The 23,887-nt window shown below is 65.7% G+C and overlaps 1 protein-coding gene across 1 annotated transcript; it reads left to right on the forward strand.

Annotated features, from left to right (window-relative positions):
• The first annotated feature begins 1,954 nt into the window (after positions 1 to 1,954).
• ULK1 (unc-51 like autophagy activating kinase 1) lies at positions 1,955 to 23,800 on the forward strand. Its single transcript, XM_036108770.2, has 28 exons — positions 1,955 to 2,291; positions 2,827 to 2,919; positions 3,003 to 3,044; positions 11,094 to 11,126; positions 11,426 to 11,462; positions 12,157 to 12,330; positions 12,415 to 12,488; positions 12,716 to 12,817; positions 13,859 to 13,917; positions 14,006 to 14,088; positions 14,487 to 14,537; positions 14,678 to 14,766; positions 15,473 to 15,626; positions 16,442 to 16,502; positions 16,602 to 16,691; positions 17,165 to 17,287; positions 17,850 to 17,998; positions 18,123 to 18,209; positions 18,504 to 18,772; positions 19,241 to 19,431; positions 19,728 to 19,837; positions 19,916 to 20,059; positions 20,430 to 20,623; positions 20,711 to 20,883; positions 20,967 to 21,085; positions 21,291 to 21,448; positions 22,110 to 22,245; positions 22,331 to 23,800. The coding sequence occupies exons 1-28, from the start codon at positions 2,181 to 2,183 to the stop codon at positions 22,384 to 22,386; spliced, it is 3,162 nt and encodes a 1,053-aa protein (XP_035964663.1). The 5' UTR covers positions 1,955 to 2,180; the 3' UTR covers positions 22,387 to 23,800.
• Positions 23,801 to 23,887: the final 87 nt, after the last annotated feature.

Raw genomic sequence — 23,887 nt, forward strand, 5'->3', positions numbered from 1 at the left:
TAAGGAGGATATAAGCGTTGACCATGACAGAGGAGGGCAGGAGCCTGGCGGTGACCCACAGGGCCCACCGGGCGGGAACTGGGCGCTCTCAGCCTCCCTGGCGGGGTTGGGGAGGGCTTTCCTCCCCTGGGGGCCCAGTAAGCTCTTCCAAATGCAAATCTCACCTCTACCCACCCCCTCCTAACTTCACCGTCCTTCCTTGAGTTGAGGTTGAAGATCTCCTTCCCAGGGTGGGCTGGACTCCTGCCCTCAGGCACCAGCTCCATCCAGCAACCTTGCACCCCCTTGTCCCCCCCACCCGGCCTGCTCTTCACACTTCCCTCAGTTGCAACTTCATGAGCTTTTGTGCAATCACTGCCCCTCTTGTCTCCCTACCCCCAACCACTCCTGAAGACAGGGACTCTGTGCTGTGGCAGCTCCAAGGACCTGGGCAAACATAGTTGGTGTTGGACAACTGAGGGAATGGAAAGTGACCCTAGGAGTGCTGTGGGCTGACCTCAAACTGGGGGACCTCTCCCCTGAAAAGCAAGGTGCTCGGCCAGGAGACCCTTTGTCCCTTCCAGCTCTGGTGGCCTCTGGCCTCAGTCCAGGGTCAGGAGCCTGCACGCACGTGCTGGGGCCTGGAGAAGGGCCCAGGGGCAGGTGAAGGGGCTTCCGGAAGATCCTGGGTGGGGTGCCTCCCAGAGCAGCAGGAAGATTAGCCGCCAGGCGGCTCTGTGAAGGCAGCAGGGAGGGCCCTGACCCGAGAGCCTGCCCGTTGGACCCGTGGGCCGGCTGGTGCAACCATCCCGGGCTATTACTGCAGGCTGGCGGCCAGGAGGAGGATTGTTCATACTCTGTATTTACAAAAGCAGGACTCGAGCATGATAAGAATAATTCACGCCAGTACTCAAGGGAGACAGTGAAAAGCACCGACTCTTCCCCAAGCAGCCACTGTTAACAGTCTCTTGCGTGAGAATCTGGCTCTGCCTTGCTTGCCCGGTGACTTCAGGTACATTTCTCTGGGCCTCAATTCTCTCATCTGTCAAATGGCAGTAAAATAGCAAGTATCTCATGGGGTCATGGAGGATGGACGAGTTACTCTAGGGACACATGGCATATGGCAAGGCTGGGTTAGCCGTTCCATGGTGTATGACATATACATACGTGTATTATACCCGTGTGCCTACGCGTGTATGGCCGTATACACACCCCCTCCAGTGACTTTCTAAAATGACAAGTAGGAGCCCAGTTCACTGTTTTGCCTCTTGATTCTAAACTTCAGAGTACTTTGCACCTGAGCACATGTCTATTTAACACTGTGTCTAAGAATCTGCTGTGTATCATCCCAGTGAAAGGACTTATGGAAACTTTCCCTCTGATTTCCTATGTTTTGGTTCAGTGTGGCAGACAATTTGTTACCGTTGAACACAATTTAAAATGCATCACCTCGGGTGCCTGGGGGGCTCAGTCGGTTAAGCCTCCGACTCTGGATTTCTGCTCAGGTGGTGATCTCAGGGTCCTGAGATCAAGCCCCGCAGTTGGGCTCCGCCCTGGGGTGTGGAGCCTACTAAAAAATAATAATAATAATAACAATAATAAATAAATAAAATGCAACAGCTCTAAAGCAGCCCGATTTATTCTATGCGGTCCTTAGCCCTGGGGTACACAGGCCACGTCCGAGTATTAATGCGCCTGTGTAGAGACGAGGCAGCGGACAGGGGACGCGGGCACGGTCGCAGAGGGGGGTCCTCCCCTTCCCCCCTCTTCCCTCCCCTCCCCTCCCCTCCCCGCACCCCCCAGCCCGGCCTACCCCGGGGGCGAGTCGAGTGCTGGCCCCGCCCCACCCCGCCATGGCCCCGCCCCCGCAGGCCCCGCCCCGCCCCGCCGCCCACAGAGCGCGGCCGCCCCGCCAGGCCCCGCCCCCAGCCCCGCCCCCCCGGCGCTCACTGCGCCTGCGCCGGCGTCTCTGGCTCTGGGGCCCGGCGGCCGCGGCTCTTTTGTTTCCCAGTCGGAGTCCGAGCCGGAGTGCGAACCCCAGCCGCAGTCGCAGCCGGGGAGGGATCCGGATCAGCAGCCCGGGCTGCCAGGGCGCCCCGAGCGGCCCGCGGGGCTGGAGGCGGGCCCGGCCTGCCCGATGGGGCGCGCCCCCCGCCCGCCACCCCCGGCCCGAGCCGCCGCCTGAGCCGCCCGCCCGCGCCATGGAGCCCGGCCGCGGCGGCCTGGAGGCCGTGGGCAAGTTCGAGTTCTCGCGCAAGGACCTGATCGGGCACGGCGCCTTCGCCGTGGTCTTCAAGGGGCGCCACCGGGAGGTGAGGGGCGCCGGCGGGCCCGGACCGAGCCCCAGCGAGGGGGCACCCCCTCCTCCCCGCCGCACGCCCGGGGCGCCCCCATCCCCCATCCCCGCCCCACACCCGGGGACCCCCCATCCCTGCCTCACACCCGGGACCCCCATCCCCGCGTCCCCGCCCCACACCCGGGGACCCCTCTATCCCTGCCTCACACCCGGGACCCCCATCCCCCCATTCCCACCCCACACCCCGGGCCCTTCAACCCGGCCCCACACCGGCGACCCCCACCCGCATCCCCTCCCCGCACCGGGCCCCCCATCCCCACCACACACCCCGGGGGTTTTCATGCCCACCCCCCCATGGGCCTTTCCTCCCCATCCCCACATCCCGGGGTCTCTCACCCTTACATCCGCGGACACCCCGTCTTTTCCACGCCACACCTGGGGCCTTGCCGCTGGCACCAGAATCCCTCCCCAGGTGCTTACCTGGCCTGGGGTGGCCCTGTATGGATTCCTGGGTTCCAGGCCTCTGAGGAACATTCATGCTTGGTTTTCAGAAGCACGACCTGGAGGTCGCAGTTAAGTGCATTAACAAGAAAAACCTCGCCAAGTCCCAGACACTGCTGGGGAAGGAAATCAAGATCCTCAAGGTCAGCGGGCTTTGGAAGTGGTAGGGGGAGAGGGTGGTGGGTGAGCTAGCCTTGATCCTAAGAAACTTGGGTTTCTGTCCTAGGAATTGAAACATGAAAACATCGTGGCTTTGTATGACTTTCAGGTAAGGCTCGGGGCTGCATTGGCGGTGGGGAGGGGGTGCGTTACTCTCCCAGGCTGGCCAGTGCACAGCCTCAGACCCCACGAGCTTGGGTCCCAGGCCAGCCAGGTGCTGAGACCCTGGTCGGTAGTGGAAGGTTCTAGGCCAGGATCTCGTGTTGGGAGACGGCGCTGGGCACCCCTGGGTATAGATGGCTGTCTGGCCTGCCCAACCGCGAGGCCTGAGCAGGACCCTGGAGACTTCTCTCTCGCCGGCTTCCTCTGGATGTGTGGGGAGAGTCCCGCCGGCCCCAGCTGCCTGCCGCCGGCACCAGCAGGGCACCGTGGGTCGGGTCGCGTTCCTGGACTGACGGAGGTCTAGCTAGCTGCGGCGGGGTCTCGGGGCTGTCTGACCCAGTGGGCCCGACCGTGGGTCCTGTCCCTAGTGCAGGCCCAGGGCAGGACGGTGCTGCCGGCCTGGCCCACCTGTCTGGGCCGGGGCTTGTTTGTTGACATTGCTCCAACGGCCTGGCATTGGCCAGTCCCTCCCTGCGTCAGGCTGGGGGAGGGGAGGGGCCCGCGGAGATTTCCTTCTAGCTGGCAGTCGTGCCTCTGGCCCCGGCGGAGGCAGCCGGCACGGGGAGGCGGGCCACCTCAGGCCCAGCCGGCTCGGGAGGCCCCCGCCGGGTCCCCTCACCGCCCCTGGGGCCGCAGGTGGGGCCTGGCTTCGGTGAGGGTCCGGGACCCTGGAGAGCCAGTTTGGGGACTGGGAACCTGAGGCGGATCTGCAGGCCAGAGTGCTGACTAATGGTTTTGAAACCTGTTTACTGAGGCCACGGGACCAGCCCCTGGCTGAGGGGAAGTTCCCAACCCGGCTGTCTGTGTTTGAGTGGCCTCCTCCCTCCCCCTTGAGAGCCAGGCCGTCGCCTCGGGGGCTGTGGCATGACGTGAGGTGACATGGGAGGGCACGGGTCCAGTGTGCCGGCGAGTACCTGGAAGCTGGGCACCGGGCTACCGAGACGCGGTGTCCCGGGGCCAGGAGAGCGCCTGCCCCCCTTGCCCTGTCCTCCCCTCTTGGAACCTAGCTCTCCCTCCCGCCCCATCCTGGCTGGGCCGCACACCTGGCCGTGAGCGGTGCTGCTTCCTGTGGTGTCGGCAGCGATTCGGCTTCCCCCGCTCGGAGGAAGTGCGTGGAGGCCGTGGTCTCTCCCGTCTGAGGCCCCGGCCTGCGCTGGGGCTCTGCGCCCTCACCCCCGGGGTGTGCAGTGGCCCCCGAGTCCTTAGACTCCTCTGAGACACACAGGACCCTGGAAAAATGGCTTTTAAAGCTAGGTAATACAGGGGGCGCCTGGGTGGCTCAGTCGTTGGGTGTCTGCCTTCGGCTCAGGTCATGATCCCAGGGTGCTGGGATCAAGCTCTGCATGGGGCTCCCTGCTCGGCGGGAAGCCTGCTTCTCCCTCTCCCACTCCCCCTGCTTGTGTTCCCTCTCTCGCTGTCTCTCTCTCTCTGTCAAATAAATAAAATCTTAAAAAAACAAACAAACTAGGTAATACATAATTGGGCTAAAAAAAATGATTATAAAAGGGGACCTGGGAAAAGGTAAGCCCTCTCTCTCCCTGCTGGCCCCCACGCTGACATTGGTGGTTTCTGGATCTCTCCAGGGGCAGGAACACGTTCTTACGTACGGCTTTGCCACCACACCATCCACTTCTGCTCAGTCAGTGCCTTTTTCACTTGAGCCTGTATCTTGGGGAGGGATCTCTGTCTCCCTCTATGTGGGAGACATCCCACCCCTCTCCCGGCAAGGTTCCCAACCCTGAGCAGAGTGCTTCAGAGCCCAGACTCTGAAGCTAGATGACCTAGTTCCAATCCTGGCTCTAAACTCCTCTAGCCCTAAACCAGCTGTGTGTTCCTGGACAGGTGTCTTAAGGTGTCTGTGCTTCCGTCTCTTCCTGTGGTAGAGACCCTGCAATTGTTGATTAGAAACAGCCATGGTGAGCCGTGTGTGCTTGTTAGCTGTTCTTACAACGTGGCGATGGGCGTTGTTTGCGGTTGTATTGGGTTCCATTGCCCCACATTCCATAGCTGACCTCGCCAGTCCCCCACTGACGGGACGTGGGTTTTTCTGGGGTTGTGACATGGCAGCAGTATGGTAGTGACTGTCCTGGCACTCAGTTTTGGCCAGGTGTGTAGACTCCTAGGAATCCCTGGGTAAGAGGGACGTGTGCTTCTAGTTTGGGACAGTTGCCAAATTGTGGTCCCCAAAGGCTGGACTGGACTTGCAGCAGGGCTGCGTACGGAAGGGCCAGTCTCCCCACATCCTTTCCAGGAGGTCGGTTATCGGACTTTGATCTTGGGGGAAAATGACATCTCAGTGTTTCTCACTTACTGTGAGTGAGGCTCAGCGTCTCAGTGTGTGAGTATTAGGAATGCCACCTGCCTTTGGCATGATTCCTGTTGGTCTTTTTTTACTGAGGCTGGATGGCACCATGGTTAGTGGCATGGGTCCTGAACCATACTGTCTTTCTCTGAGCCCAGGTGCTCCGTTCACTTACTCGAGTGACTGACCTTGGGCAAGCTCCTCAGTGTCACCTGTAAAGTGGGAGACAGTGACGGTACACCTGTGTGATAGGGTGGTTGTGCTGAGAACTGCGTCTGCTGTAGAACAGCTGCTGTGTAAATACTATTGATTTGTAGGAGCTCTTTACATATTAAGGGAAGCTCTTTCGTGATGGGTTGCAAATAGTTCCTCTGAGATTGTTTACTTTTCTATTGTGGTTGTGTGACCTTACGGAATAGGGGTGTTTATCAGGTGATGTGGATGCTGGGGGTGCGTTGTACTCTGCCCTGAGGAGGGCCCCCCCCGACCCGTGGAGAGGCGGCTGGAGCTTGTGGCCTTCTGTGTGGGAGGTGGTCTCTGGACATGCCCTTGCCCAGGGAGGGTGGCCATTGCAGGAATCAGGATTAGGACTGTGCCCGGCACGGTCCGGGAGGGGGGCTGATGCTCACAGTCCTCGCCGACAGTGACCCTCCCCCTCCCAAGGCCGGCTGTTCCCACAGCTGGACGTGACTCACTCACGGCCGGCCCGGCCGCAGACGGAGCCAGCCCACCTCCTGCTGACTTACTCAAGGGCCTTTCTGGGCAGTGCCAGTCCTCCGCCTTGCCTTTCCTTGCTGAGAGGGGCCTTGGGCCTGGGGGGAAGGTGGGCAGGATGCGGGCTGGGTGGCAGCCCCTCGGGACCAGGTTCCAAGCTGGGGGCCGATGAGTAGGCCTGACGGTCCAGGTGGTTCTGGAAATGCCCGCAAAGTTGCGTTACTGTTGTTTCATCTATCTTTTTAACTTAAAAAATTTTTTTGACTTAGAATTTTGAAGTATAATGTATACTGGGCAGTGGGAGACGCAGATCATGAAATGCTTTGTTAAGCACTTAGATGAGGAAAGAACTCCAACGTGGCTGGCCCCAGGAGCTCAGCCCCCGAGTTTCTCCGTGCGGGTGGGGTCCGTTGCGCTGCCTTTTGTGGGGACGTCTCTCTCCCGGTCCACCCACCTCCGAGCCCTGGACCCCCCCAGCTCGGCTGCCTGTCTGTGTGCTCTCGGCACGGCCTTGGGGGTGTGGGGGCTCTGTGGCCGTGTGGTGTCCCGTCGTCAGCCGTCTTGGTCAGTGCCCTAGAACGGAGCTGCTGCGGGCATCTGTGTGGGTCACGTCTGCCGTGTCACCGGGGTGTGGCGACCGGGGCTTGGTGCGTCTCTGGGAGGAGCACGTGGTTTCTGTTTTCCGAGGGATCGTACCGGCTCACGCCTCCCCTGCCCTGAGAGTCTCCCCTTGTGTCCCAAGTCGGGCCGGCCGAGTGTGCGGGCAGGAGGGTGCAGCAGAGGGCAGGCCAGCCTACCGGCAGCTGCAGGACACTGCCCGAGGAAGGAGGGTGGGCCGGGCACCCTTCCCTTCTGGGAGCTGGCTGGAAGAGCCCAGCCTGGGGCGGGGAGCGGCCCTGCTCCTCTGGGTGGCTGTGTTCTGGCCCCCACTGGAGCTTTTGCCACCTTCCCGAGCCAAGAGGGCCAGTGTCCGAGGGGTTAACTAGGTCAGAGCCCGCCTGCCTACCAGGCCCGGCCGGCGCAGGGAGCAGGATCCTATTAGGCAAAGCACCTTAGCGCCCCACGGCGGGGCGGCCTCCTACGTGCCTGGATGCCCGTACCAGGCTGCCCAGCACACCTGGCCGTGACGCTCGGGCCAGCCCTGTCCCCAGGGCCTGTGGGCACCCTGCCAGGGGATGGAGAGGGCTCCATTTTATCTCCTTGTAAGGCTTTGCCTTGTTGTGCATGTCAGGTGCTCAGGCTGGGATTCATCACCCCCTTTCTTGGGGGCTGCACGGTGGGGTGGTCTGGACTGAGGGTTCCCGCCCAGCTCTGCCCCTCCCTTGCCCCTCCCTTGCCCCCGTGTGACTGTGTCCTGTTTCCTCCCCTGGGGTGGGCTGTGACACGGACGGGACCCGCCATGTCCCTAGGGCAGCAGGGCACTGCGGCGTGTGGGTAGCTGGCCGTGGGGCTGTGAGGACAGCCCTGGTGCGTTCCCCCTAGGTCACGGGGTCTGGAGGGCCCGTGCTTTGGCCACGTTTACGTTTCTGTCTTAACGTTATAATGAGCTTCTGAGAACCTGCCACCTGAGGATGAGAGTAGGCCGCCAGTTCCTATCTGCCTCCCCCAGGAGGGAAGCGATCCTGGTCATTTCAAGTGTGTAGACTGAATCTAGACCGACCCCAGGGAGGGGGCTCGGTGCCTGGAGCCTACGTGGTCTCCGCTCACTCCCAAGGGAGCCAGTGCAAACCAAGCGTAGCTGTGTGGAGGCCAGCAGGAGTGGGACCAGAGGCCCAGTGGGGTTGTGGGTGGGCAGTGAGCTGGGCAGGGGCAGGTCAGCCGTGGCCACCGAGGGAGTGCTGACCACTCTCCCCCCCTGGGGGGGGGCCAGAGAGCTGGCTTCCCTGGGAGGGATGGGGGCTACCCAGCAGTGATGGACGGCGTGGCCCCAGGTGGATGGGGCAGCAGGCCCTGGGAGGGGCCTGGGCACGGAGCCTGTCTGGAAAGGTGCCCCCCCCAGGGCGGGGAGACGTGCTGCCCGGGCCTTCTCCTGGTCCCTGTCAGGGCTGGCAGCCGTGCTGCTGGGCTCTCTTAGGACCTGGCTCGCTGCTGGCACAGGGGCAGGCTGAGGACACACTCGAGCTGGCTTCTGCTTCCCAGGCCTGGGCATGCTTCCTGACCTCGCCTGGGAACCGGCCCAGCCTGTGCCCGCCAGTGGAGTTAGGGTGTCACAGGTGGGGGGAGAGAGGCCAGCAGGAAGGGGCTGGTCTGAAGCTGTCCTCTGGCTCGGGGTCGTGGGAGACCCCAGTCTGGCTTCCCTGGGTCACCCCAAGCCTGAATGCCCCATGGGAGGTCGGCTTGGCTCCCCACCCTTGGCCCCAGCCCTGCTGTGTTCTTTCTCTGCTGGCCCTCTTGTGTTCCACGCCTGGGAGGGCCTGCTGGGGGTGAGGCTGATCCTAGGCCACAGGCGGAGGGACAGATCAGAGTGGGGAGGAGGAGGCTAGGTCCCCATGGCCCTGGTGGCCCTCTGGCCCGCTGCTAACGGACTGTCCACTGAGGATCCACAAGCCTCGGGGAGGCTTCAGGGTGTTCTCAGGACAGGAGGACTTTGGGGAGGCGATAAGTTGTGACCTTCTGTGGGGAGGAGGGAGGCCCTGGGGAGCACTACGAACAGTGGGCCAGTGGGGCTGGGGGATGCGCAGGGGTGGGTAGGAGCCAGGGGCCTCTAGGGCCTGTGGGGTGGGGTCTTTGGAGGGAGGGCATCCACCATCCCCTTTGGAAGCCTGCTGTGGCTCAAGTGTGGGGCAGGGGTGGGAGCAGGGCCTAGGCCCTCTTGGGGGTCCTGCGGGCTCGAGTACAAAGGGGACTCTCGTCACTTCTGCTGTGGGGGCCTTCTTTTCAGGGGAGGCAGTTGTGGGGTCTGGGGCACTCCCAGATTTGGGGGAGAGGGAGGCAGGCCAGGGGTCTGCTCTCACTGCTCCCACGCAGCCCTGGCATCTCTGCCAGTCCTGGTGGGTCACTCCCTGGGGACACTCTGTCTCTATATTGTCTGTCACTCTGTCCCTGCCTGTCCTGGCTCAGCGGGGTGAGTTTGGGGCTCTTCTGGACGTTCCTGGGCCTGACTCCCAGCTCTGCCCCTCTGCTGTGTGGCCCAGGGCAAGGGACTTAGCTTCTCTGGGCCACTTGAGACCAGAATGCTCATAGTGCTCCCCGGAGCTGACTGGTGAGGAGTGATTGTGGGGCGCGCCCAGCACAGAGGGCCGAGTGCTGCCCCTCCTAGGTCCTCACCTCCCGCCCGCCCTCTGCCCTCTCCTGGGTCCTCTGCCTGCCAGCCTCCCACTCCCCTCCGGCAGCCCCTCCCTCCCTCCGTGGCACACTCTCTGCGTCCTGCCCCTCTGGCCCAGGCCTGTGACCTGGGACTCTCCTGGAGTTGCCCCTGTGTTATCTCTGCCCTGCAGCTGGCCTGGAGGGACCAGTGGGGCGGGCCCGCCCCCTCCCAGTGACAGGCCTGGAACGCAGGGTGGGGGCATGCTGGAGCAGGTCTGCCTGCTCCGGCCCTGAGAGTGCACCCTGCCATTCCTGCTGCCCAGGTTGTCTTTGTCCTGGACTCACACCCTCTGTTGGTGGAGCTCTGGGGGGGGTGCTGACATTTAAACATGGGGTGTTCCCCCCCCCCCCGGGCAGGAGCTTGTGCCCCTGCTCCACGCCCTCGTATTGAGTGTGGGTCTGTGCCCAGGCCCCGATCCGGCGACAGGGTGGCTGACCAGGGGACCTTTGTCCTGCTAGGTGGGGGGTCGGGGCATCCCTGGGACCTGAGTCCACTGCTGGAGGTCGGGCCTTTGTGGATGGGCCTCCAGAGACTTCCCCCAAAGGCTGTTGAGAGATGTCCCTCTTGGAGTCACTTCCCTGCCCCCTCCCTAGGATCCCCCCACCACGCTTGGAGAGCTTTGGGGCCGGTTCGCAGACTTGCCTCCTTGCACGGCGGGGAGTGAGAGGTTGGGGTTTTGTGTGGAGCAGAGAAAGGGCTCCTGCCGTGGCTCCCAGGGCCTGGTGCTGCGTGGGTGCAACAGGTCTGGGGGCCGGCCGGCAGAGCCACGGTGCGGGGAAGAGCCGGGCCGACTGTCTGCGGGACAGCAGGGGTTCTCAGAGACCCCGCCCGCCTGGCTCACTTGGCTTCTGGGGCCTCCGATGACTTGGGTACCACTTGGGGATCTCAGCGGCACTCCCGGCGGCAGACACAGCCCGCAGGAGGCGTGGGCCCGTGGGGGTGCTGGCCGCTGGGGTGGGCGCTGGGGCTGTCCGTGCAGTGGCCTGGGCCTTGAGCTCCTCAGTCTCCTGGGGGCGGACCCAGCACCACCCTGAGGCCATGGGTGGCTGGGAGCTGCGCCGGAAGCTGGCCTGGCTGGCGCTGCCCTCTGTAATCCTGTTGGCATCTTTGATCCTGGCATCGGGGGTGGTTCTCAGATTTGTGGGTCAAGGGTTTCATACTTCGACTATGTCCTTCCTGGGGACCTGGGTCCCCCACTGGGTGGGTAGAACGTGAAGCTGAGCCCTGTTGAAACTTCAGGGCTGGGCTGACCCTGATTTTGACTGGGACCTGGGCAGTTGAAGGTTGCCCCTTGGAGGCAGGGTCCATGTCCACCCCAGACACCCCTCCCGGGACCTCAGCCTCTTCCCCAGACTTGGCAAATAAGAGTGCTCTGATCGGCTGCCGCTCTTGTCAATCAAGCCCAGTGCAGAGGACCTCAAAAACAAATCACAGCCCAGGTCCTCGTCTTCTGGCCACTCCCCAACCGGCCAAGCGCTGGCACAGCAGGCCCTGGGCCCAGCCAGCCGGCCGCTGTCCATGCTCCCTGGTCTCGCTCGCAGCCCAGGGGGTGTGTCGAGGGCGTGGGTGCCGAGTCCGTGGGTCACACTGAGGCCGAGAGAGGCTTCCTGGAGCACTGCTGGGGGCGGGGGGTGCTTCTCTCCACCTCTCATTGCTGTTTCTGTGTCCTGCAGGAGATGGCCAATTCTGTTTATCTGGTCATGGAGGTGAGTTCCTGCAGCCCCGGCTGGGAGGACAGGGAGGCCGGACACTCCTGGCTCCCGGTTCCTTGTCACCTGGGGGTTAGAGGTTGGTTGCATGTCCGTGGGCGTAGGGCCACCCCATCGGGAGCCCTCGTGGCCGTGGCAGGTGCCTGAGGTGATCAGACCCCCCACTGACCTCTTCAACTACGGATTGCAGGGGACACCTGCCCCAGGAAGGAGGCTGGGAGCAAGGGAGCAGGTGTGGGGTGGTGGGGTGGTCCAGGAAGGGCCGCTGACCAGGTTGTGCCAATGGTCTTTTGCAGTACTGTAACGGCGGGGACCTAGCTGACTACCTGCACAGTGAGTGGACACCCCTTGGCCAGGGGGCTGCATGCCCAGTCTCACCCTGACCCAGCCTGCAAGGCAGCCTGACGGAGGTGGAGGGTCTTCCCGTACCCCCAGCACTTGCTGTGGAAGGTGGAACATCCTCTCAGGACAGATGGGTCTGGAAGGCCCCTTGTGAGCAGGGCCCTAAGTGCTTTGTGGGGATGTGGTGCCTTCTGATGGCCGCCTGGTCCTGCAGGGGACCCGAAGCACCTGGCCGGCTGCCCTGCAGGGTGCTGGGCTGTCCTGAGCACCCTGGGCCCCCAGCAAGGCCTGGCTGACCACGGAGGGGTGGGCCTCCCCAGGACCCTGCCACAGGTGGGGGGGCAGGCACTCTCCTGGTCGCTGCCCCGGCATCCGTTTGTCCATCCCTTCACTCAGGAGGGCGGGCCCTGGGGCTCACCTGCAGTGGTGGGTGGAGGCGGCTCCGGAGAAGTAATGGGACCGGAGAGAGGGGGTGTGACAGGGCAGCGGTGCGTGGCGGCGGGTGGCTCAGTGCCACGAAGACCCCAGGAGCCGGGCAGCCGGCAGCAGATGGGCTCGCGGTGGGCCAGGCATGCGCCGTGGTGTGAGCGAGGGGGCGGGGCCGGGGGGCGCAGTGCGGCAACGGTGGAGTACGGAGTCCCCCGAAGGGCTTGCGGCCCCTCACCCCGGGCGCCTGTCCCTGCAGCCATGCGGACGCTGAGCGAGGACACCATCCGGCTCTTCCTGCAGCAGATCGCGGGCGCCATGCACCTGCTACACAGCAAGGGCATCATCCACCGTGACCTGAAGCCCCAGAACATCCTGCTGTCCAACCCCGGGGGGCGCCGCGCCAACCCTAACAACATCCGCGTCAAGATCGGTGAGGCCGGGGCCGGCAGGGGGAAGGCGTGCGGGGAGGCCCGGGAGCCAGGCCGCCCCCCTCACGCGCCCTCCTCACCTGCAGCCGACTTCGGTTTCGCTCGGTACCTGCAGAGCAACATGATGGCGGCCACGCTCTGCGGCTCCCCCATGTACATGGTAGGTGGGCCGCCCCAGCCGCGTGCCCGTGGGAGGCGCGAGTCGTGGGCTCCCCGCCGCACGTCGGCTGCAGCCTGCGAGGCCGTGCTGTTCTCGACCACGCCGTGGCAGTCGGGCGGCAGGGGGCTCCGGTCCGTCCCGCTGGGCTGGTGTGGGCGCCGGAGCTCGGTCGCCGCCCCGCTGTCCGTTGCAGCCACAGTGCTGACTCGTTCGTGGGGTCCCCGCAGGCCCCCGAGGTCATCATGTCCCAGCATTACGACGGCAAGGCCGACCTGTGGAGCATCGGCACCATCGTGTACCAGTGCTTGACGGGGAGGGCGCCCTTCCAGGTGAGCCCAGGTCAGGCGTGGGCTGGCCGCCGCCCCGCACCTGACATGGCTCTGGGTCCCAGCGGGCGTGGGCTGGCCGCCGCCCCGCACCCTGCACCTGACACGGCTCTGGGTCCCAGCGCGGCCTCCGCTCGCGAGAGGCAGGTGGTCTCGTGGCTCCCCACCACGCGGTCACGTGGGGCCCGTCCTGCCGCAGGCCAGGCTGGAGTTGGCGAGCTCTGGAGTGCATCCGTGTGTGCCCACGTGCATGTCTGAACCCAGCCTGTGCCCTCCCTCCTGCCCGTGCCCCGCCGGCGTGAGGCACTGAGTTGGTGTCAGGCCCCGGGGAGCACCCCTGGGAAAAGCAGCGGCCTGCTCAGCAGTGGGATTCCGGAGGGCTGGGGGCTCAGCCTCCCGTGCTGGGCTGCACACCCCGTCGGGACTTCCTGGCTTGACCACGCAGCGCCCGCTGTTGCCAGCTGGCTCCCCGGCTTCTTGGCTGGCCCCTAGCTCCCTGCCCCCCTCCCTGTCTGCCGTTTCCTCCCTGCATGAGCATGCGGAGGGCTGTCCCTCACTGTCAACCCCAGGAAGGTGGGGCGCCCTCTTGCTCTTGGCTCCTCGTTGGTGCCGGGAACAGTGCCTGGAACGTGGCGGTGTGCGGTGAGCGCGGATGGCTGACCACACACGTGCCCACCAGGTGCTCCCCAGGGGGTGCGGTGCCCACTGCGAGGGGAGAGCTCATGCTGGGGTCCTCTGCTGGGGGGGGTGCATGGACTCTTGTTTTATTTCAAGAAGCAAATATCCAGTCACACCGGACACCCGAGACCACCCTGACTGGTGTGCCCTGGGGGGCAGGGGGCCCTGGCCGCCTGGCTTCTGGCCCGACGGGCTGCCCTTGTGTGGTGCCCGTGGTCTACAGCCTGGACGGGGGCAGGGGGCATCCCTGGGAGCGTGGAGGGCCTGTGGTGCTTGGCCGAGGGCTCTGGCCTGCCGGCGTGGCTGGGGGGCCTCGTACGGGGCTTGGAGGCTCTGAGGGGCGCTCACGCTGCTGTCCCCCACCAGGCCAGCAGCCCCCAGGACCTTCGCCTCTTCTATGAGAGGAACAAGACACTGGTACCCACGTAAGTGCCCGGGTCCTGCCCGCCCCCGCGCCCCGCTGCCCCGGGTGGGCGGGCGGGCGGCGGGTCACGTTGTCTCTGGCCCGCCCAGCATCCCCAGGGAGACGTCGGCCCCGCTGAGACAGCTGCTGCTGGCCCTGCTGCAGCGGAACCACAAGGACCGCATGGACTTCGGTGAGCGGCCCCCGGCCAGCCCGCAGCGCGTGCCCACTCCTGACGGCCCACCGGGTCGGGGTGCTGCCTCCTGGCCGCATGCCCCCCACTCTCAGCTCCCAGGTGCCCACAGCACTTTCCCAGCAGCCCAGGCTGTGGAAACCCCGGTTTTGCAATGGGAAGTGCCGCCGCTGGGAAAACCCATGAGGCGGGGTGGGGGGGCCTCAGCCAGGGGAGGAGAGGAGCCCCCAGCTGGGGCCGTCTCCCTGCACGCCTGGTGCGGTGCCGGCCGGGGCGGGCGCCAAGGCCTGCTGGAGCTCAGGCCCCAGCGGCAGTTGGGGGGGCGGGACGCCGTCTTTCCCCCAGGGAGCCCTGGGGTCAGGGCTCCGCTCAGGCCTCTGCCGTCCTTCCTCCCGCAGACGAGTTCTTCCGGCACCCTTTCCTCGATGCCAGCGCCACTGTGAAGAAGTGTGAGTCCCCTGAGGCTCCTGGGGCCCCATGGCCACGGTGGGGCTCAAGGGGGGCGCAGGTGCCACCCCTGCTGCTGCTGGGCTGGCCCGGCTGGGGGGGTGGAGGGGTCTCCCGCGTGCTGACTTGTGCCCCCCACCAGCCCCCCCCGTGCCTGTGCCCTCGTACCCGAGCTCGGGGTCCGGCAGCAGCTCCAGCAGCAGCTCTACCTCGCACTTGGCCTCCCCTCCGGTGAGTCTCCGCTGGGGGCCGGGCCCTGGGCTGCTCCCCCCGGGGCTTGGCACTGCGTGGATGTCATGCGGAGGGCTGTCCCTCACTGTCAACCCCAGGAACGTGGGGTGCTCTCCTGCTCGTGGCCGCCCCACCAGCTGCGGACAGACACGTCCGGACCGTGAAACGTTGGAGCCTGACGAGTTGGCAAAAGCCCTCGTAGCCCCCCACCCCAGCCCTCGTATCCCAGAGGCCGACCTGCTCGGTGCGGGTCCATGTGTGCTGTGCACGTGTGGGCAGGGCAGCGGGGCGGCCCTGCGTCCTGGAGCCCGCCCCCCAGCTCGTGTCCCCAGCCCCTCGGCACGGGCTGGGCGAGGCCTGCTGGGGGTGCACACACAGCTGGGGCGCCAGGGCCCGTGGTAGAGAGGACCGCTGTTGCCCACGCCGAGGGCAGATGTTGGATGCCTTATGTCCTGAGCGCAGAGCGGCCCCCCTTTCAGGCCTTTGCGGGACCGATGGAGATGCGGGGAAGTCTCCCCAGGAGCCCGGTGGGAGCTGGGTGGCTGCGTCTGGTGACTCGCTGTGGGGCCCAGCCCGGGCCTGGCGGGCGGCAGACCACGCAGAAGCTGATGGGGAGGAGGGCATGCTGAGCCCTTTGGCAGCACCCAGGGCCTGGTTTCCCCCAGGCCCCGGGCCGAGTCTCAGTGGCCTCCCCTCTGACCCCCAGTCCCTGGGAGAGATGCAGCAGCAGCTCCAGAGGACGCTGACTTCCCCGGCCGACGCTGCCGGCTTCCTGCAGGGCTCCCGGGGCTCCGGCGGCGGCAGTAAGGACTCGTCCTGCGACACGGATGACTTCGTCATGGTCCCGGCCCAGTTTCCAGGTCAGGGCTCGGGGTTGCTTCGGGTGTGAGCTCTGGGTGTGTGTGTGTGTGCGTGCTTGCGAAATTCTGTACCTGTGTGCGCTCAGGGTGCTTCTGGCAGCTTCCGTACCAGGTCAGTTTGCCTATGGAGTCAAAGCCACGTCGTCCCCGTTACCTGTGGCTGGTCTGTGGACTGAGTCCCTGTGCTCGGGCCCTGCCCTCTGCGCCCTCCGGAGCGTCTGCTCCCAGGGAGGGATTTGCTGCCAGCTTTGTGTTTGTTGAGCACTGCTTCTCAGGCCTCAGGGACAGGCCCAGCACCACCCAAAACTCCGTCCTGGGGTCTAAAGTTCCTCTCGTGACCCTGGGCTTTGATAGTTCCTTTCGCTGCCTGTGGCCATCCCATGACTCCTGGGACTCAGGGCTGAGTTGGAGTGGCCCTGGACCTCCAGGGCAGGGGCAGGAGGGCAGTGAGCGGGAGACAGGGCCGTGAGAGAGGTTGATGGGGCAGGTGTGGGACCCAGGGTCCCAGAGCAGAGGTCAGGCCCAGACTGGGAGCCCTGGGCGCCTGGCCTGGAGGTGGCTGAAGGCTGGGGTATGGAGAGCACACCCAGGGTCTCCTTCAGAGCCCTGAGGTCCGGTCAGGTTGGGGGACAGAAGTGGGGACTTGGGAGCGCTGCCTTCTCCCCTCCCTGCCTGGAGCCTCCCCCCACTGTCTGGAATTGAGTGTGGGGCCATCAGGGAGCCATGGTGGGTGAGGTGGCCTAGGAGCATGGAGTGGACGCTTGTCCTGATGTGAGAGGTACCCAGGCCGAGCCTCACTCATCTCTCGTCCACAGGTGACCTGGTGGCCGAGGCGGCCGGTGCCAAGCCCCCCCCAGACAGTCTGATGTGTAGCGGGTGAGCGCCCTGCCCTGCCCGCTCCTGGTTTGGGGAGAGGGAAATGCTGGTCCTTGCCGGTTGTCCCTTTGCCTTGTCTGTGTTATCTGTCCCTACCAGGAGCTCACTGGTGGCTTCCGCTGGCCTGGAGAGCCGTGGCCGGACCCCATCTCCTTCCCCACCCTGCAGCAGCTCTCCCAGCCCCTCAGGGTGAGCAGGGGCTGGGGTGGGACAGGGCCGTGCAGGGCTCCAAGCTAGGGTTAGGGCCCCCAGCCCCAGGTTGGGCTTTGCAGGCAGTACTGTGTTCGCAGGTCCTGTCCTGGTTCAGGCCTTGCAGGACACCGGGCTTCTCGTGGGTGGCCCAGGAGGGGGGGCTGTGGCGGGAGGGATGTAGACCCAGGGGGTGGGGTGGGCGGGAGCTGCGGGGCCAGGTGGGCTCGGGTTCCCAGAGCCAAGCGGGGGAGCGGCCCCAGCCTGGCCTTCTACCACACGTCCCTGTGGCCTGGGGTGCATGGGGCGGGCGTGAACAGTCCCAGCTGCCTGCACGGTGGCAGTGGCCTGTGCAGAGCTGAGGGAGCAGGCGGCCTCGGGGGTCTCTGCTGCACTGTGTCTGGGGCTGGGGCTCAGCTCAGTGCTCTGTTTCCATTGACCACCCCCCCCCCCCACCTCTCCTCCCGCTGCAGCCGGGCCGGCCCCTCCAGCAGCAGGTGCGGCGTGTCCGTCCCCATCCCGGTCCCCACGCAGGTGCACAACTACCAGCGCATTGAGCAGAACCTGCAGTCGCCCACCCAGTGCCAGACCACACGGTGAGCACGGTCACCCCTCACCTCTGGTCCCCCGTGAATGTAGGGGTCCCCCTGGGGGCAAAGGGCATGCCCTGGAGAGCTGTAGTGAGAACCCCCCTGCAGCCTCCTTGGAGTCATACAGGGTTGTCCCACATGCACAGTTGTGCAGGCTGTGCACTGTGTAAGTCTCACCGCCCCTGCTCACGCATGTGCGGAGGTTTTAGGTTTATTAGGATGGCTCTCTGGTAGATGTTAGTAAAGTATCATGAATTTACAAAACCCAGTGTTGATTTTTGATGAACTTCAACAAACACAGCAGGAGGAGAAGCCTTCCTTTTTTTCTCGAAATTTATAGAAGATCCTGTGGACTAGTGGTTGTCCCGGCAGGGACTGTGACCTCAGGCCTGAGGATGCCCAGGGGGAACACTGGGGTCTTCACTTCCTAGTTATCACTCTAGGCAGGAGGGTGAGTGCTCCAATCTTCCTGGAGGCTCCCGAGTGAGACCCGTTATTTGAATGGATAGGGACGAGCCATCTGGTGTGGCCGTGACCCTCATCTCCTCGTGCCTGCTCCTGTCCCCAGGTCCTCCGCCATCCGCAGGTCGGGCAGCACCAGCCCCCTGGGCTTTGCCCGGGCCAGTCCGTCACCCCCATCCCACGCTGAGCATGGAGCTGCCCTGGCCAGGAAGCTCTCCCTGGGTGGGGGCCGGCCCTACACACCGTCTCCACAAGGTGAACCTGAAGGCCCCTGGTGGGAGCTTCTGACGAGGGACTGGGCATCTCCCCGGGCTGGGCTGGCGGGGGAGGGGACTTGGCTCTGTCGGGGCATGACCCTGGTGACTCCTCTCTCCTCAAGTTGGAATCCTCCCTGAACGGCAGGGCTGGAGCGGGGCACCCTCCCCCCAAGGAGCCGAGATGCGGGGTGGCAGATCCCCTCGTGCGGGTAGGTGCGGGCGTGGGCCAGGGGCAGGGGCCAGCTTCCTGCTCACGACGGTCACTCGTATGGGGAAGGGAGGGTCGGGTCCTGGGGCGCTGTTCACAGCTCAGGCCTTGGGCTGTGGAGCGGCACTTGGGCCTCAGTGTCCGCGCCCGCCGTGCGGTATGACCTGCGCCCATTGCTCAGGCGCGCCGCCGAGCAGCCGGAGTGGGGGGAGGAGCCCAGACTCGGGGGCCTCACACACATGCTCCTCTTGCTGCTGGTGGGGTAGTGACCAGGCCTTGTCCTGTCCTGCTCCAGGCTCGTCTGCGCCCGAGCACTCCCCGCACGCCGCTGGGCTGGGCTATCGCCTGCACAGTGCTCCCAACCTGTCCGACCTGCACGTCGTCCGCCCTAAGTTGCCCAAGCCCCCCACGGACCCCCTGGGGGCGGCGTTCGGCCACCCGCAGTCCAGCCCCCCGCAGCCAGCCCACGGGCTGCAGTCCTGCCGGCCCCTGCGAGGCTCGCCCAAGCTGCCTGACTTCCTGCAGCGCAACCCCCTGCCCCCCATCCTGGGCTCCCCCACCAAGGTAACGGGGCCACAGAGCTGGGGGGGCAGGGAGGAAGTGACCAGTCCTGGGAAAAGCCCGCAGAGTGTGGCTCTGTACCGAGGACCCCTTCCCATCCACCTGCCCAGGCTGTCGGCCACCCTCCTGGCAGGATTCCCGTGCGACATGCTTCGGGCCCCAGAAATGCAGAAGGTGCCCCATGGGCTCCAGCACCTCTCCGGGCAAGACACTTAGCTCAGTCCTTGCCGTGGCGTCCTTGCTGGCGAAGCGGGGCCAGACCCGTTAGCGACACAGGCGGCGTTTCCGAGGGCGCACGTGTGCCTGGGGGTGGGGCATGTGCGGGGCCGTACTGCTTTCCTGCAGCAAACAAGGCCTCGTGCCTTTGCTGTGGAGACCGGGTGACGGAAGCCTGGGGCCGCGCAGGTGCCAGCATCGGGCTGTTAGCGCGCTCGTGGTGGCCTGTCTGAGCACCCCACCTGCTCCTCCTAGGCCATGCCTGCCTTCGACTTCCCCAAGACCCCCAGCTCCCAGAACTTGCTGACCCTCCTGGCCCGGCAGGGTGTGGTCATGACACCACCCCGGAACCGGACGCTGCCGGACCTCTCCGAGGCAGGACCCTTCCAGGGGCAGCAGCTGGGCCCCGGCCTGCGGCCCACTGAGGACAAGAGCTCCTTTGGCAGGTGTGTGGGAAGGGACTCTCCCGACACGCTTGCTGGCTCGCTGTCTGGGAGGAGAAGCCGGGAGTAGACCTGCGTGTGGGTAGGGGCCCCGTCTGCGCCTCCTCCCTGTGTGACCCTTGCTGGGCTCACTTGGCCTGTGTGGTGACGGGGAACACTGCCTGCGGCCAGGGTGGGCAGGAGACGGCCAGCCTACGCGAGGCCCCGTGTGTGCCTGGCGTGCGGTGAGTTAGGGCCGGCGGGCTGGGCGATGCGGGGCGGGGCCCCGGGCCGGCTCCTCACGGCTCCTCACCCTGCAGGTCCCTCAGTACCGGCCGCCTCACTGATCTGCTCCTCAAGGCTGCGTTTGGGACCCAGGCCCCTGACTCGGGGAGCACGGACAGTCTGCAGGAGAAGCCTATGGAGATCGGTGGGCCAGCGGGCTCCCGGCGGGGTGGGGGGCGGGCGCCGACCACCAGGCCCTGAGCCCCTCGTCCCGCTCTTGCAGCGCCCTCTGCTGGCCTCGGAGGGAACCTGCACCCGGGAGCCCGTGCTGGGGGGGCCAGCAGCCCGTCTCCCGTGGTGTTCACCGTGGGCTCACCCCCCAGCGGGACCACGCCGCCCCAGGGTCCCCGTGCCAGGATGTTGTCAGGTGAGGACTGCACGGTGCTCCTCCAGGCCGCAGGGTGTAAACGGCGCTGCAGATGGGTCTGGACGGGTCAGGGGGTGTGAGGTGGCCTCGTTCTTACACGTGGGGCGTGGATAGTGCTCACAGCAACCGCGTCTGCAGCCGCCCTGGGCAGGCTGTCCTCGTCGGGTCGGGGTCCCAGGCTCGGGGCTCAGACGCGCCCACGGCTCCCGCCTCTGGACTGGAGGCCCCCCCGGTAGGGGGGCAGGGCGTCCGCGGTGGGTGGCAGGGGAGGAGTGTAGACCGAGGCATCCAGACCTGGCGGGAAGGGGTTTGCATCCGGGAGTTGAGAGGGGCGCGTCCTGAATCGGCTGCCCCCGGCCTCTGCCTGCAGTGGGCTCCTCGAGCTCCCTTGGCTCGGCCAACTCCCCCTCTGCCCGTCACCTGGCCCCCGGGGCCTGTAGTGAGGCTGCCCCGGAGGTCCCGGCCCCCGGACACTGCTGCAGCTTCGCCGACCCCGTCACCGCCAACCTAGAGGGGGCTGTGACCTTCGAGGCCCCTGACCTCCCTGAGGAGACGCTGATGGAGGTGAGGGCCCCCGGCCGTGGGCGGCAGGTCCTGGGGCGGGGAGGGCGGGGGCCACGGCCGCCGCCTCAGCCGCCCGTGTTTCCGCAGCAAGAGCACACGGAGATCCTGCATAGCCTACGCTTCACGCTCGTCTTCGTCCAGCACGTCCTGGAGATCGCGGCCCTGAGGGGCAGCGCCAGCGACACGGCCGGGGGGCCCGAGTACCAGCTGCAGGAGAGCGTGGTGGCCGACCAGATCAGCCTGCTGAGCCGGGAGTGGGGGTGCGCGGGCCCGCGGGGCCGAGGGGGGAGGCGGCCTGGGGCCCGGGGCCTCCGCGCCGCCTCACGCGTCCGCCGCCCCCCAGCTTCGCGGAGCAGTTGGTGCTCTACCTAAAGGTGGCCGAGCTGCTCTCCTCGGGCCTGCAGACCGCCATCGACCAGATCCGGGCCGGCAAGCTGTGTCTGTCGTCCACCGTGAAGCAGGGTGAGTGCCGCGCCCCCGGGGGCAGGGACGGAGGCCGGAGAGCGTGGACAGGCAGGGGTGGGAGGGGGCTGAGGAAGGCCCTTCCCGGGGGTCGCCTGGAGCAGGGCCGGCCCAGCTCCCGGCGACGTGAGGGTGGCCGGCGGCCCCGGGGGGCGGGGGGCCTGCGCTGACGGAGGCTGCCCTCGTCCCCGGCCCCCGCCCGCAGTGGTGCGGAAGTTGAACGAGCTGTATAAGGCGAGCGTGGTGTCCTGCCAAGGCCTGAGCCTGCGGCTGCAGCGCTTCTTCCTGGACAAGCAGCGGCTCCTGGACCGCATCCAGAGCGTCACTGCCGAGAAGCTCATCTTCAGCCACGCGGTGCAGACGGTAGGCCCGCGTGGTGTGTGGCCCGGCGGTGGTGGGGGCTGTGGGGGGCCGTTGACGTCCATGGCTTTCTGGACTGTGGGCGGGGGTGTGATTTCATGCTGCCCGGCGGCCAGCGCTGACCCCCGGGCTCCGCAGGCCCAGCCCGGTGCTGGACGCCGGTCTGGCTGCTGGGTCCAGGCAGGAGGCCTGGTTCTCAAGCCTTGTAGTGGGCGAGTGTTCTCCAGGACAGGCCGGCGCAGGCGGCCCCACCGGAAGCATGCAGCTCGCGGGTGGTGAGGCCGCAGGGGGCCCCGGCTTTCTGCTTCCGTGGCTTTGGGGTCTTTGTGCCTAAGAAGCGTTGGCTCTGAGGTGGTGGCTGTTTTTGAGAACGTTCGTTTGTGTAGCATAAATGTGCAGTCTGCACAAAGGTCTGGGGGAGAGCTTGTCTCCTCCTGCCCAGCGGTGACCGTTGTCTGCCTGGGGGCGCTGGTCCCCCTGGGGCGGTGTCGGCCGGCTGGCTGCCCAAGGCCGCACGAGTCCCTGTTGAGGCCCCCGGCAGTGTTCCCGCGTGCCACACCCCCGATGTGTGTGCCGCGACGGCCAGCCCCCTGGCCCCCCGGCCCCCTGTGCCTGGTGTGGGCTTCGGGGCAGCTGGGCTCAGCCCCTGGCCTCCCTCGAGCAGGTGCAGTCGGCCGCCTTGGACGAGATGTTCCACCGCCGGGAGGACTGTGTCCAGCGCTACCACAAGGCTCTGCTGCTGATGGAGGGCTTGCAGCACATCCTCACCGACCAGGCGGACGTGGAGAACATTGCCAAGTGTGAGTGCCGCCGGGCCAGCCAGGGGACGGCTCAAGGGAGAGGCGGGTGGCAGGGTCCTGCTCACGGTGCCGTTCCTCGTTGCAGGCAAGCTGTGCATCGAGCGGAGGCTCTCGGCGTTGCTGACCGGCATCTGTGCCTGAGCTGTGGGGTGCCTGGCTCACTGTGCCCAGGGGGCTGGATCTCCTCTGCCGATCCCCCAGGCTGGGGGCGGCCAGCTGGCCAGGCTCGAAGGGACAGGCTGTAGCCTTGGTGCGGCTTGCTGGTGCCAGGGAGGGGGCGGGGCTCCCGAGCTGCAGGCCTGAGCTTCGGGGCGCTGGGAGGGCTCCACACAACCCGAATCCGGCCAGTCCCCCTGCCTCACCGATGGGCTGAGCTCCCGGCCTCCTTGAAAGGCGGGTGGGCACCTGCGGCCGGTCCCCAACCCCAGCCAGACCCCGGGGCAGCCCTGATGCCGGCCGCCGTGCTGAGGACAGGAGGAGGCCCCGAGAGCCGCTCTGCCCGGGAAACGGTGTGGCCTCCTGGCCCCCCTGCTTCCCCGAGACCACCCACCCAGCTTTGTGAATCACGGAGCACTTTACGCAGGCGCAGTCCCCTGCCGCGCTCGGAGGCGCGTGCGCAGACCTCCGTACAGACGCGCGCGTAGGAACCGCGGGCTCGCGCGTGCGCTGGGCCCGCTGCCCGGGACCCCCCGGGGAGACACAGACATCTTATTTAAATGTTCTTTTAGGGACGGACAGTACGAAGCACCAAGCTTTCTGAACCCAGAACAGACGTTGAAGTCTATTACACTTTACTCCTGAAACGTGTCTTATTTTTCTGCAGCTCTTTTTTTTTAACAAAAGAAGAAAATTTGTAGGAGTTCAGGATGTTTGTTTAGGAAGGGTGGGGCAGGGCCGGGAGGTCCTCAGCGTTGTGTGGATGTGGGTGGAGGCAGGGGTGCCTGTGAGGGCAGCCCTCCCCCCGCCCCCCTCCCACCTGGCGGCGGTGGGTGGGCGAGGGGGCGGCTCCTGCAGAGCCTCCTATCCAGCTTTCACGGTGGGTTTGATGCCAAAGTCGTGTGTTCCCCCTCCCCCCCCACCGCAGGCTGGGTCCTGGCTGCTCTGGGGCGAGACTGGCGGGGAGAGGGCAGAGGAAGCCCGCCTGAGTCCAGGCGCCCTGGGCGAGGGGTTAAGGTCTTAACATCAAGACGTGGACATCTTTGTGTTTCTTTCTTCGCAATACTTGAAATACTGCCCCTGTGCTTGGATTTCGTAGCAGCCCTGTGAGTCGTTGCCTCGTCCGCCAGTGACTTGGTTCCTTGCTGCACGGAACCTGTGCATATTTATTGCTTTACGGTCGGCTGGGACCCGGGCCACCGGGAGGCCGGTGCCACGGGAGGGGGCTCGTGCAGCGGGCCACCAGGTGCCTGCCTCCAGCGTGTGTGCTGCCCGCCGGTCTTGTCCTCCACGAGTCCGCGCCCGACCCTTGGTCTACTTTACAGGAGTTTTGTGTGATCCCCCCCCATTTGCGTTACATCGTGTAATACCATCGAAGGAAATAAACCTTTGGAATTGAGTGGGCGTAGCTGACGCTGGTTTGTCAGCATGTCTAACGTCACGCGCTGCGTCCGGGGACCTGCAGCGGCCTGCGCGTGCCCCCCAG

This window comes from Halichoerus grypus, chromosome 13 (genome assembly GCF_964656455.1).
Source record: "Halichoerus grypus chromosome 13, mHalGry1.hap1.1, whole genome shotgun sequence".
Classification (NCBI taxonomy): domain Eukaryota; kingdom Metazoa; phylum Chordata; class Mammalia; order Carnivora; family Phocidae; genus Halichoerus; species Halichoerus grypus.

What these genes read in the sequence shown, in the direction of transcription:
- ULK1 (XM_036108770.2), top strand. Translation starts at nt 2,181, where the DNA reads ATGGAGCCCGGCCGCGGCGGCCTGGAGGCCGTGGGCAAGTTCGAGTTC. An exon ending in GGTCCCGGCCCAGTTTCCAG is followed by an intron (nt 15,627 to 16,441) that starts GTCAGGGCTCGG and finishes TCTCGTCCACAG; the next exon opens with GTGACCTGGTGGCCGAGGCG. An exon ending in AGCTCTCCCAGCCCCTCAGG is followed by an intron (nt 16,692 to 17,164) that starts GTGAGCAGGGGC and finishes CTCCCGCTGCAG; the next exon opens with CCGGGCCGGCCCCTCCAGCA.